General features: G+C 41.5%; 1 protein-coding gene across 2 annotated transcripts; it reads left to right on the forward strand.

Annotated features, from left to right (window-relative positions):
* Positions 1-639: 639 nt before the first annotated feature.
* LOC121975063 (probable E3 ubiquitin-protein ligase ARI2) lies at positions 640-5,422 on the forward strand. 2 transcript variants are annotated; one of them, XM_042526431.1, is made up of 7 exons: positions 640-974; positions 1,286-1,318; positions 1,393-1,666; positions 2,088-2,568; positions 3,909-4,457; positions 4,523-4,704; positions 4,837-5,422. In XM_042526431.1, exons 1-7 carry the CDS (start codon positions 834-836, stop codon positions 4,974-4,976), a joined length of 1,800 nt encoding a protein of 599 aa, XP_042382365.1. In that variant the 5' UTR covers positions 640-833; the 3' UTR covers positions 4,977-5,422. The 2 variants fall into 2 exon arrangements, with proteins under 2 accessions (XP_042382365.1, XP_042382373.1); XM_042526439.1 differs by having other exon boundaries at positions 4,523-4,698.
* Positions 5,423-12,233: the final 6,811 nt, after the last annotated feature.

Here is a 12,233-nt window from a genome sequence, read left to right on the forward strand (position 1 = left end):
AGTCGAAATCTAGGGCATACAAATTTTACTTAGCGATGATTCAAGGTTTAAGAGGGTTTAGTCGGGTTCTGCCGCCTCTATGATTTTTGCCTTCAACATCGATGGAGATGGTTTAGGGACGAAGCCAGAGAGTGTATCGCTGATGGTTTGGAGTCGTGGGGGCGGAGTGCGTTGTCAAGTTTTGGAGTCGCAGAGGCGGAGTGCGTTGCCAAGGTTTGGAGTCGCGAAGTAATACGTCGAACGTTGAGAGAGAATGTATTCAGTTGAGCGTTTTAAATCCAAAGGACAATATAGTAATTTCGCTAGGGTTAAGGAGTTGAAACAAATAAACTAGTTTGGTCATATATCAAAAGTAATATATACTGACAAGAGGACTGAATGTAAATGTTTAAATTTATATCGGGATTTAAAAGTAATTTACCTAAAAATATCTTTCTATTTTTTATAACGAGAAAGATGTGTATAATCAATTAATGATTAATCTTTGGGATACTTTTTTTATGGGGAATTAAATTTCTAATGCAGTTTAAATAATCAGAAGATTGAGCAAGCATGTATCCAGATTAAATAAAAATAACGCGAAGATGGCGATAAATTCTCCGAGTAAATATTAACAAATTTTGATAACTTTTTAATTTAATTCTTTAAAGAACCCCAAGAACCCTTCCGTTCCTCACCGCCCCTGCTCTCTATTTCCTCGTCTCGTTTTCTCCGATCTTCTGCTTCGCTTGCCTTCCTCTCGAAGCTGCTCCGCTGCCGTCCCTCAATCCCATCGCCTCTGCCCGAGTCCATCCGATCGCACCGCCTCCCTTCGATTCGCCGTCGAGCCCAGCATGGCAGACGACGAGGACTACCTTTCGTCGAGTGATTTGGAAGATTGCTACCTCACTGATCAGGAAGACGTTATCGAAGAGAACGTCCTACAGGGCCTCGAAGACGGGCGTGAGGAAGAGTGCCACTGGTCACTGTCGTCGGTAAGCTCCGGATTTGTCCGTGCTTGATTTCTAGATTTCTAGGGTTCCGGAAAGTTGGAATCGGACGGAAGGGATCGCGAGGCGATGTCCCTTTGATCAATATGTTATTGTTTCTGGCCTTTGTACTGATTTTTTTTTTCTTGAAAAAAATTTGTTACGCCGAGGACGGCGGAGCGTACCTCCTCGTTGTCTTGAGAGAAAGTAACAATTTTTGACTGAAATTAGAAATTTTACTGTTTTGGTATGGAAAGTTTACTTGATATACCTTTTTTTTTTTGTTTGCTCAATTTCCTTTCCTTCTGGTGTTGCAGGTCATCACAAAAGAGTCCCTCCTAGCAGCACAGGTAAACTTATCTTGCTCACAATCATCTCGATCAGTGTGGGGGATTTTACTGTGACTAATTGTTAATTCTTGTAGAAAGAGGATTTGCGGAAGGTGATGGAGCTGCTGGCTCTTAAAGAGCAGCATGCGAGGACCCTTCTTATTCATTACCGCTGGGATGTTGAGAGGATCTTTGAGTTGCTCGATCAAAAGGGAAGGGACAGATTGTTCTCACAAGCAGGAGTAACCGTTGTCAATAACAAAGGCTTATCCACTTCAGTGAATCCAGTCACCTGTAATGTATGTTTTGAGACCGTTCCTACAGATTCAATCACTGAAATGGACTGTGGGCATACTTTCTGCAATGATTGTGAGTTTCTAGTCTCCAAATTTCCTGCAAATATGGTTGAAGAACATCAAGTTGCTTAAATTCTGAAATGATTCCCAAATGTCTGTAAGCCTTTTCAAGAACATTATTCAACTATGTTAGTGAGGATTATGGTATTCTGCAACAACAACAACAACAACAAAATCCATTAAAATTTAACACCATCATAACTTTTCCCTGTGAATAGGGAACTTGTAAATGTTAATATTTATCATGGATCATCTTTCTAATGTTATTCAACATCTTTAGGTTCTAATCTGCTAATTTGTTATCCTGTTCATTGGCTCTAATTAACTCGTTTATTTTGAGCCACTGGCTAAACATTCTTCTCCTTAGATTTTTTTTTTCTTCTGTACTACTCCCTTATTTTGTTGAATTTTTCCATATATGCTCAACTTCTTAGGTTGGACTGAGCATTTTATAGTGAAGATAAATGATGGACAAAGCCGTCGCATTAGATGCATGGCACCCAAATGCAGTGCTGTATGTGATGAGGCAAGCATAAGGAATTTGGTCAGTGCAAGGTGTCCAGATATTGCTGATCGTTTTGATAGGTTCCTGCTTGAATCATACATTGAAGACAATAATAAGGTTAAATGGTGCCCTAGTGTTCCACATTGTGGAAATGCCATACGTGTTGAGGGTGATATTTGTTCTGAGGTTGAATGTACATGTGGTATACAGTTCTGTTTCAGTTGTTTGTCAGAAGCGCATTCACCTTGTTCATGCTTGATGTGGGATCTATGGATCAAGAAATGCCAGGATGAATCAGAAACTGTTAATTGGATAACAGTGAACACAAAGCCTTGTCCAAAGTGTCACAAACCTGTTGAAAAGAATGGTGGTTGCAATCTTGTTGCATGTATCTGTGGGCAAGCATTTTGGTAAGAATATCATACTTGGTGCTTATATTGCATTTTCTGCTAGTTCTTGTAATATTTTTCACCACGCCTTTCAGTTCATTCAGGAGGTATATATCACCACTCAGCTGCTGGTTGCAGTGTGCATGACTTTTTTTATATCTCTTTCCACTATTTCATATGTTTTTGCTGTATTGCTAATGTTTCTGGTTCTTATTGTTGTACTATTTACTATGAGTGATGCAATATTTTGAACTGTGATTGCATGAATGACATCCTATCTAGGCCTTCATCATGTTCTATGCATGATTGGAATATTTTCACTATCCTAGGTCTTTCATCACATAATATTTTTTTTATACTTTTATGTAATAACCTTGATAGAGATCTCTGTTCTCTTGAAGTTCATGTACTTTGGGACTAGCAAAATATGCCTTCATGATGGTTGTTATGTAAATTTTTGTGAGGTTTTATTAACTAGCCAAGACTGGTCCCAATACATCAAGAAAACAATGTTGAGTTGCTTCTTATCTTCTTTTCTTGCACCTCTCTCTCAATCACATATGCGTACAAGAATTTTGTGGGCAATGCTGATGGTTGTCCGAAAGATCTGGTGGCACAAATAAACTGATGGATTTTTCATTTTTTTGAGATCAACCAAGTTGGTTTCAAGATCATTTCTTGGTGAGTTGTGTGGATGGATTAATTTCATTGTTGAGTTTTCCTTTGTTCAAAAGATTGTCTTTGCCACTTTATAGTACAATTATGTGCTTGAATTGGGTGTCTAACACAGATCATGTGGCACAAAGTTCACACCTACTACCATCAAATTGAGCTGGCCTTCTCGAAGAAGCAGTGAGATGATTTGGCCTCACTACTAGATCTCTATCTTGTTAGTTCATTGTAGCCTAACAGTGTCCAACCTAGATGGATAAATTTATGATGTTGATATTTGGCCTTACACCCTTGTGACTACATTACTTTATGCAGTCGATTCCATAGTATGTTAGTGTTTGTCAACTGTATTTTGGTATTCACATGGCAAAACCATTCAATGTTTCTGTTTGGTGCATGCTTCCAGCAACCTTTGCTCGAGTGAGATTGTTTTTGTATCTTCTCACTGATGGGATTTCTTCTGCATCTCATATTGAGTTGTTTATCTGTCTTGTTAACACCATCAATGTTTAGTTGACTCATCATATCAAAAGAGATGCCTGCTTTGCAAATATTTGATTCAGAGTTTTGTTTGTTAACATCTTTGTTGCTTTTCTTAAGGCATTTTAAGGTTTCTTCTTTAACATTCATTGAGAGTTATTTAATGCTCATGACTTCTTTTCTATATTTCATTTGTTGATGTAATACAGTTGGCTGTGTGGTGGGGCTACGGGAAGAGATCATACGTGGTCTAATATCACTGGTCACAGTTGTGGTCGCTTCAAAGAAGACCAAACAAAGAATACTGAGCGTGCAAGGCGTGACTTATACCGTTATATGCACTATCATAATAGGTACAAGGCTCATACAGATTCTCTCAAGCAGGAAAGCAATCTCAAGGAAACCATTCAGGGGAAGATTTCCATTTCAGAGAACAAGCAATCTAAAATTAAAGACTACAGTTGGGTGATGAACGGACTGAATAGGCTCTTTAGATCAAGACGGGTCCTTTCATATTCGTATCCATTTGCATTCTACATGTTTGGAGATGAGCTCTTTAAGGATGAGATGACAGCAGAGGATCGAGACCTGAAACAGAATTTGTTCGAGGACCAGCAACAACAGCTAGAATCCAATGTTGAGAAGCTATCTATGTTCTTGGAGAAGGATTTTCCAAGTTGTTCTGATGATGAGGTCATGGACACTATGCGGCACATCATAAATCTTTCTAATGTTGTCGACAGACTTTGCAAACAAATGTAAGTATGTTTTGCTTTATACATGTCTGGCAGTACAAATTATCTTTATGTACTTGTCTGTGCAGGTACCAGTGCATTGAGAATGACTTGTTGTATCCCCTTCAGCGAGCAACTCACAACATTGCTCCATATAAATCAAAAGGCCTCCAGAGGGCTTCGGAACTATTGGTGTTGTGGGGCTCCGATCAGAGCTCTGATATGAAAACCATTCATGATGCACAAACAGATTCAACTCCCAATGGAACTGGTACATCCTTTATTTATATTACAATGCCCTATATTGAAGGTTGACAGTACTGTTTCCTTGTTGCTCCATGTATTTAAGTATAAGTATTATCTTTAGTAAACACATTTAACAAACATCAACATTGAAATGCAGCTGCCATATGCAAATTCCGTGGGTCCACGAGTTCAGATGAAAGTGGGTGGGCTTCTCATAAACGACCTAGAAAAGATGCTCATGGCGGTCCTCCTCTGTTTGATCTGAACATGCCTCCTGAGGTGATTGACAAAATCTGACACCAAAACCCAAGTTAGCATCATTCTAAACTGTACAGCTTTAGCTTGTTATCCATCATGGCAACAGAAAATAAACTTCCTACTATTGCAACCACATCACGGTCTTATTTAGTATGTTTATATGAAAGCTACGATCTGTGGGGGTAAAACGAGACTCAAGAGCCTTCTCTTTGATGATTTTTCTTGGATGGACTTCTCAGCTCAATCTGTGCATAAGTTTCAAAAATATGGGCATGCCCATGTAAACCAGTGAAGGCATATCTGAACTCAGCTTTTGCTTCCTTGTATTTTTCTAGTTTTTTTTAACCCATCACATTGTAAAGATGCCCACCAATTTTGAACTATAGTGCAAGGGTTTTGAAGACTTTCCGGAGGTGGGATTCTTGCTATTGCAAGCCTGACTTGTTCATACCCTATTTATGGCAGTAAATCACTGATTGGTCTTATTGTGGGGCTTTCAGATGCGTTCTATTTGATTTTGTTCAGATATAAATACATTGTCATGTGTTGTTAATTATATTGTATACCTTCAATGGAACAAAGAACGAATTGATATGGTCGTGACACAGCAGATCGTTCACCTGAGAGTTGTCATGTCTCGACGGATTATGGCTGGCCTGAGGGACTGCTCTAGGTACATTCCGGTTTGATCTGTGTCAGATTTGGATTGACTGGAGTTGTGCTGAACGAGGCATGCTCAGCCACATGATTGGCTTAATTGTGTAAATAATACTATCTAATTTCATCATAAAAAATAGTATTAAATATTAGAAGATTTAAAACTTAGAATATTAACAATTACATCATTAAAAAAAAATACGTGTGCATGTTATAGCAGAGGCACCACATAAAACCATGGAAATAAAATCATCAAGAATTTAAGTGCATGAAAACAAAATTCTCAAGCACACGTCGACAGCCTGGTGGTTTAATAGGGTCCACAAGAACTGAAGTTTCATTTTCTTGTAAAAAAAATTAATCATAATGTGTCTCTCTACACAAACTAATTAAGTTCCTGTCTCATCTATATTTATTTGCGTAACATGATTTTTTGGATATATTAATCGTCACCACTGAAACATTTCAACTCCGATTGCATTTTGGGGCAGAGATGCAAACTGCCCTTGCGAAAGGCTAGAATCTTGTCTTCTCCGAGAGTCTTCTTCTTTTAACACTACATTTTGTTCCATTCGTAGACACCATGAAAATGAAACAAAACACAAAAATTGGCGAATAAGGTAACACTCCCGCAGTTAGGGTCAAAGTCAAAAAAAAAAAAAAAAAATTAATAATAATAATAATTGATGTGGTAGTCAAAGTAAAAAAAAAAAAAGATAATGCTTGGGGTCAATATGGTTATATGACTCAGCCAAGTAGTCTAGCCGATCAGATTTTTGATCCGATCGGAGCTCGAGTCCTCATGGCCCGGAAAATCCTTAGTCGAGCTGTTTTAGTTCGATTCAAAAGCACACAATTGCATGACTCAACCGACTGATCTAGCTGATCAAACCTTTTGACTGATCGAATTAGATCCTCAAAGAGACCCAACCGAGTCCTCAAAGAGGCTGAGCCAAGTACTCAAAGAGGCCGAGTTTTCAAAGTGGTCTACATCCCTTAGCCGAGCCGACCCCATCCGAGAACAAGATTCAATCAGAAGATTGGGGGGAGGGGAATAGCTAACCTATCATCACAACACATAATGAATCATCAGGCCAACATTCCTTTTTGGCATTTTACGTAACCGTTGCTAGGAAATTAGGAGAATATTTCCCATGCAAGTTGTACACCAGAAGCTTTTACCCTGCAAAGAGCAAGAATAGCGGGTCTATTCCAAGAAAGGTGTTAGAGTGTCATAATGGTCCGTCTTATTTTAATAATGCATCGCGATTCATACTGAGAGGAAAAATAACACTATATAAGGGGGTTTCCATCTATAGACGTAGGTACGTGAGGCTTTGCTATCATAGTTCATTGTTCATCATTACTATTCTTCATCTTGTCCACTACCGTTTGGCTGACTTGAGGGTCGGAGTGCCTGCACTGGGGACCCCTCCCTAGCCCGGTGATTGATGTATTTCGCTTCTAGTTTTTCTTCTTGACACGTAGGTTCACTCACAGCATCAGGTCATTTACGTAGGGAGTCTATTTGCAGTCAACATCGAAGCCACATGTTCAACGCACCATCCTCCCTGATTCAAGACAAGATCAAATTTGACATTGTCTGTAGGAATCTCGTTTGAATCTGGAGCGCGAAAATATAAGAAGCTGAACAATTTACAATAGTTACTTTGTTGTAAGAGGACTTGGAATTTCTCGTCGCCACACGAGCGCAAAAGTTGGTGCAACAACAACAACAAGCCATTGGGCATCTTTTACCAAACAACCCAGCGCTCTCAGTGATAGAACCTCACATTGAGCGGAGGACCAGGGTAGAATGACATACAGAGTTTCCCCGGTCCCTTTGCTTGTAGATTTTAATCAAGTACTCGTACAACCGAGTTGTTTTCTTCCCATACCCCATCCGATCGCATACCACCAACGTTGTCTGCATGCCCCTCGAGGACATGGCCTACTCGAGATCCGCAAAAGAGGAAGGCTTTAGTTCTCAATGGCTCCCCTGAGCGGATAAGCATGTTGTTCTCCCTAGAAATATTGGAGGACAAATTGCCGAGTGTTGAGTCATTTCTGACCCTTAGTGATTAGGGAATAGGGAGGAGCAACCGACTTAGAGGACCATGTGTTCATGTTCATGAATGCAGCTATCCTCTACTAATACACGGATGACGTTACGTACCGAGTGTTCTTGACCACCCTCTTGGGCTCGACATAGAGATGGTTCAGCCGGCTATCAGTCGATTCTATTTGCTGCTTCAAGGATTTCTGCATGGCTTTCTTCCACCACTTCGCCAGCAGCTGCCGATATCACAAGACCACACTAAGTTTATTTTCCCTCAAGCAAGGGCTTAATGAGGCACTGAGGGCGTACATCAAATAGTTCAACCAAGTGACCATGGACACCCCTTCAACCATTTAAGAGATAATTCTAGTAAATGCTTTCTCTTAGGGGCTCACAGATGACGACTTCTTTCGGTCCCTGATCAAGAAACTGCCTAGAGATTTCAATCATCCACTAGGGAGAGCAACCAAGTACATCAACGTAGAGGAGGCACGGTCCTCTCGGAAGGAGGAGGTGGCTGCGCTTGCTCCTGCCCTACCTTAGAGGGATGAGCCCCTCTCCCTCCTCTACCACACAAAGGACCCCGATCATGTCTCCACCGCATCCCCATGAGAAGAGGCCAAGCATGGTCCAACACGTGGAAGCTGAGCCAACACGATTTCCTGAGCCCCCGTCGATGGACTCTGCCATTTTGTACTTACCACCAATCGGGAACCCATAACACTAAAGATTGTTATCAATATAACCAGGAGGTGTGCCAAGCAGCCAACCAAGGGTTCCACCAATGTTCGTCGTTTCCTAACAATCGATGTTATTAATGACTATACAGACCCCTAAGGAGAGGCCCTGGGAATGCTAATCAGAATCCACAGCGACCTCAGCAATGCCACAATTGAGCCTCAGCTCGGGCCCCTATCGAACCACCATGCCAATCGACCCGAAAAGAAGAAAACCATGGCAATGCCACTCTGGGAGATATAGGTATGATTGTCGGCAGCTCGACAGACGAAGACTCCAATAAAGTCAGAAAGTCGCACGCTCACAGACTAAAAATCTACATGGTCAGGTGTAGCCAAGAGCTAGCGTGGGGACCAGAAATCAACTTTGGTCCCAAGGACTTAGAAGGAGTAGAAGTGTCGCACGACGACACCTTGATCATCAAAATTGTTATAGCTAACTACAACATCCACCGAACTTTTGTGGACATAGGAAGCTCTGTCAACATCATCTTCAAGAAGGCGTTCGAGAAATTACAGATAGAGAGGAGTGAACTCCAGCCCATGACAAACTCCAAGCCATGACAACACCCTTGTATGGATTCACCGACAATGAGGTGCAACCGATTGGACAAATCTGATTGGCTATCTCTCTAGGGGAGGAGCCTCTGATAAGGACTCGACAATCAACCTTCATTGTGGTAGATGCCTCCTCAACCTTCAACATGATTTTGGGCTAACCGGCATTGAACGAGTTCTGAGCCATTGTCTCTACTTTCTGTCAGAAGATCAATTTCCCGATCGATGATTTGATAGGAGAGGTGAAGGGGGACCAATTGGTAGCATGCAAGTGTTACGTAGATATAATCAGGACTGAAGCTCACGCAGCTCGGAAGACTTAGTTAGTGGAGGTCAATGCCATTCATGAAGCACCCCCACAGCTAATTTATGAGGAGAAGAAGGTATAGATCCATCCGAGCCGACCGGAGGTCACCACTCAAGTAGTAGCCAACTTGCCCCCAGCGTTTAAGGTTGACTTAGTTGCATGTCTAATGCACAACAATGATGTGTTCGCTTGGATGCCTCAAGAGGTATCTCACCGAGCGTTATGGAGCACATGCTTCATATTCTCTCAAACACTCAACCGGTTAATCAACAGAAGAGAGACTTTGGAGCCAACCATAATAAGATCATCGAAGAAGAAGTCGATAAGTTGCTCGAGGCAGGGCACATTCGGGAGGTGCAGTTTCTGAGTTGGTTGACCAATATAATCTCGGTGGCCAAACTCGGGAACAAGTGGCATGTTTGTGTGAACTTTAGGGATTTGAACAAGGTTTGTCCAAATTATTATTATACCTTGCCCCGCAATAACTAAGTGGTGGACTCAACTTCCGACTGTGAGCTAATATGCATGTTGGACGTGTATTAGGGCTACCATCAAGTCCTATTGGCCAAGGAGGATCAGGAGAATGTTAGTTTTATAACTACCAAAGGAACTTGCTATTATAATGTTATGTCATTCGGACTAAAGAATGCAAGAGTTATATTTACCAACGGCTTATGAATAAAGTGTTCCAGAAGCAGATCGGGAGAAACATGGAAGTGTACGTGGGGACATCCTGATTAAGTCCCTACCGAGTTGTTGATCTGTGTGCAGACATAGATGAGACATGCCGAATATTGAGGGAGTATGAACTCAAACTAAACCCCAATTATGCTTGTTTGGAGCTAAGAGTGATTGTTTTCTTGGCTGTATAGTGACAAAATGGGGGATCGAAGCCAACCCGAGTAAGCTGCAGGCTCTTTGGGACATGGCTCCCCTATGCAACTTAAGGGTGGCACAATGATTGACCGGGCGAATCACTACATTGTCCCAATTCATTTCAAGATCAGCTGATCAGAGCTTGCCATTCTTCAAGATAATCCACCAAGCAACCAAGTTCCAATGGGACATCGAGTATGATAAAGCACTAGAAGAACTCAAAGAATATTGATCTACTTTGCCTATACTCGTGAATTTCATAGTCTGTGAACCATTGTGGATGTATTTGTTTTCCACTGAAAATGTCGTCGGGTCGGTGCTAGTATGGTAGGAGGGCAATGAATAATAACCAGTACATTTCTTAAGTCATTTATTGAAAGACATTGAATGTCGCTACATCGCTCTTGAGAAATTAGCGTATGGGCTAGTCTTACCCACTAGAAGGTTACACCCCTATTTTTTTCTCTCATCTAATCGTTGTATTAACTAATAACACCTAGGTCAGGTGCTCATCAACTTGGAAGCTTCGGAAAGATTGATCAAATGGGCCACAGAGCTGAGTGGGTATAATATATAGTATCAATCCCGAACAACCATCAAAGTTTAAGCCTTAGCCAATTTTGTGACTGACATACAGAGTCTAGAATCGGAAGGAACATGGAAGATATACATGGACGGATAGTCCACCTGGACGGATAATCCACCTGGCAAAGCAGTGGGGTCGGAATCCTTATGATATCACCCCATGAAGATGTAGGATCAATGCGTACTAAAGGGGGGGGGGGGGGGGGGGGAATGACACTCATGATTTTTTCACTCATTTTAGAAAACTCGATCAGAGATATATGCAGTGGAGATAAAGAAACAAGATAGAAACGAAAAGCAAGCGCTAATACTTTGGTTTTACTTAGTTCGAAGCCTGTAATGACTCATATTCCAAAGTCCGCGATCATCGATCGCTTTCGTTGGGTAATTCACTATCAATTCCGAATAAATATAAGTATGAAATTACAATATTAAAATAACTTATAAAATAAAGAATACCAACAACTACAGACCTGAATATTCTTGTTCTAGGTCATCGAAGTAGCATTTGGCCGTCAAGGAGGCATTTTTTGAATAGTGTGCAAAACCAGAAGTCGTTTGGAATGTTGTTCTCTAGCTCTTGGTCAAATGCTGTTTATATAAGCTGTTCCGGGTGCCTAGAACCCCTCAGGGTGACTGAACCACGTGGCTCAGCCAATTGATGTGCTCCACATAAGCTTGTGGATATTTTTTCAGGTCTGGGCACTTGGAATCGAGTCCGGGCGCCCGGACCGCCTAGGCACCCGCAGCCGCCTGGGGCGAGCCTGGTTCGAGCTCTCGGACCCCTACTAGGCACCCGAACTAACTTTTTCAACTTCATTTTTTTTTCTGCAAAACAAAGTTAGTACAGGCAGTAAACAATATATATAATATGAATTTGACAGCCCCCAACTGTCCAGTTATGACTTTGAGTTTCGTTGAAACTTTAGGTCGAACTGACGTCTACTGTTCCCTCTTCGGGGGAGCACGTCCTCACCTACTCCTCTTAGGAGAGTTACCTTTTGCCAGACCGGTCCTCCATACCGTCTGGATTTTTGCTCAGCATCTGAGACTTCAAGTCTTCATACTGAATGTCTACTCCACGACTTATCCAGACTTCCACATGGTCCGCGACCACCAGGATTTTCACCTAGAGTCCCCGACTCTAGGATTTCACCAAAAGTGCTCAACTCGCCAAGACTTCGCCCAATCCCCTGGATCAGGATTTCGTGCCTAACTACAGCTAGGACTTTCCTTTATCTAGGGTTACCTCCCCCTAGGGGTTTTCCACCTGCCTAAATCCACTAGGACTCTTGCCTAAGAATACTTAGGACTTTTCTGCAAGCTCATTCACACTTGTTAGATGACAAATAACCTTAACTTTGGACCCTTTGCCATAATCAAAACTTAGGTTCGATCGTCTGGTGCTCCCTGCACCAATAATCTTCCCCTTTTTGATTATGACAACCTGGTTCAAAGTTAAGTAAAACATAACAATAAAGTATAGAACTTAAGCATGAGTATTAGTGAAACAATTA

The sequence above is a fragment of the Zingiber officinale genome, chromosome 1B, assembly GCF_018446385.1.
Source record: "Zingiber officinale cultivar Zhangliang chromosome 1B, Zo_v1.1, whole genome shotgun sequence".
Classification (NCBI taxonomy): domain Eukaryota; kingdom Viridiplantae; phylum Streptophyta; class Magnoliopsida; order Zingiberales; family Zingiberaceae; genus Zingiber; species Zingiber officinale.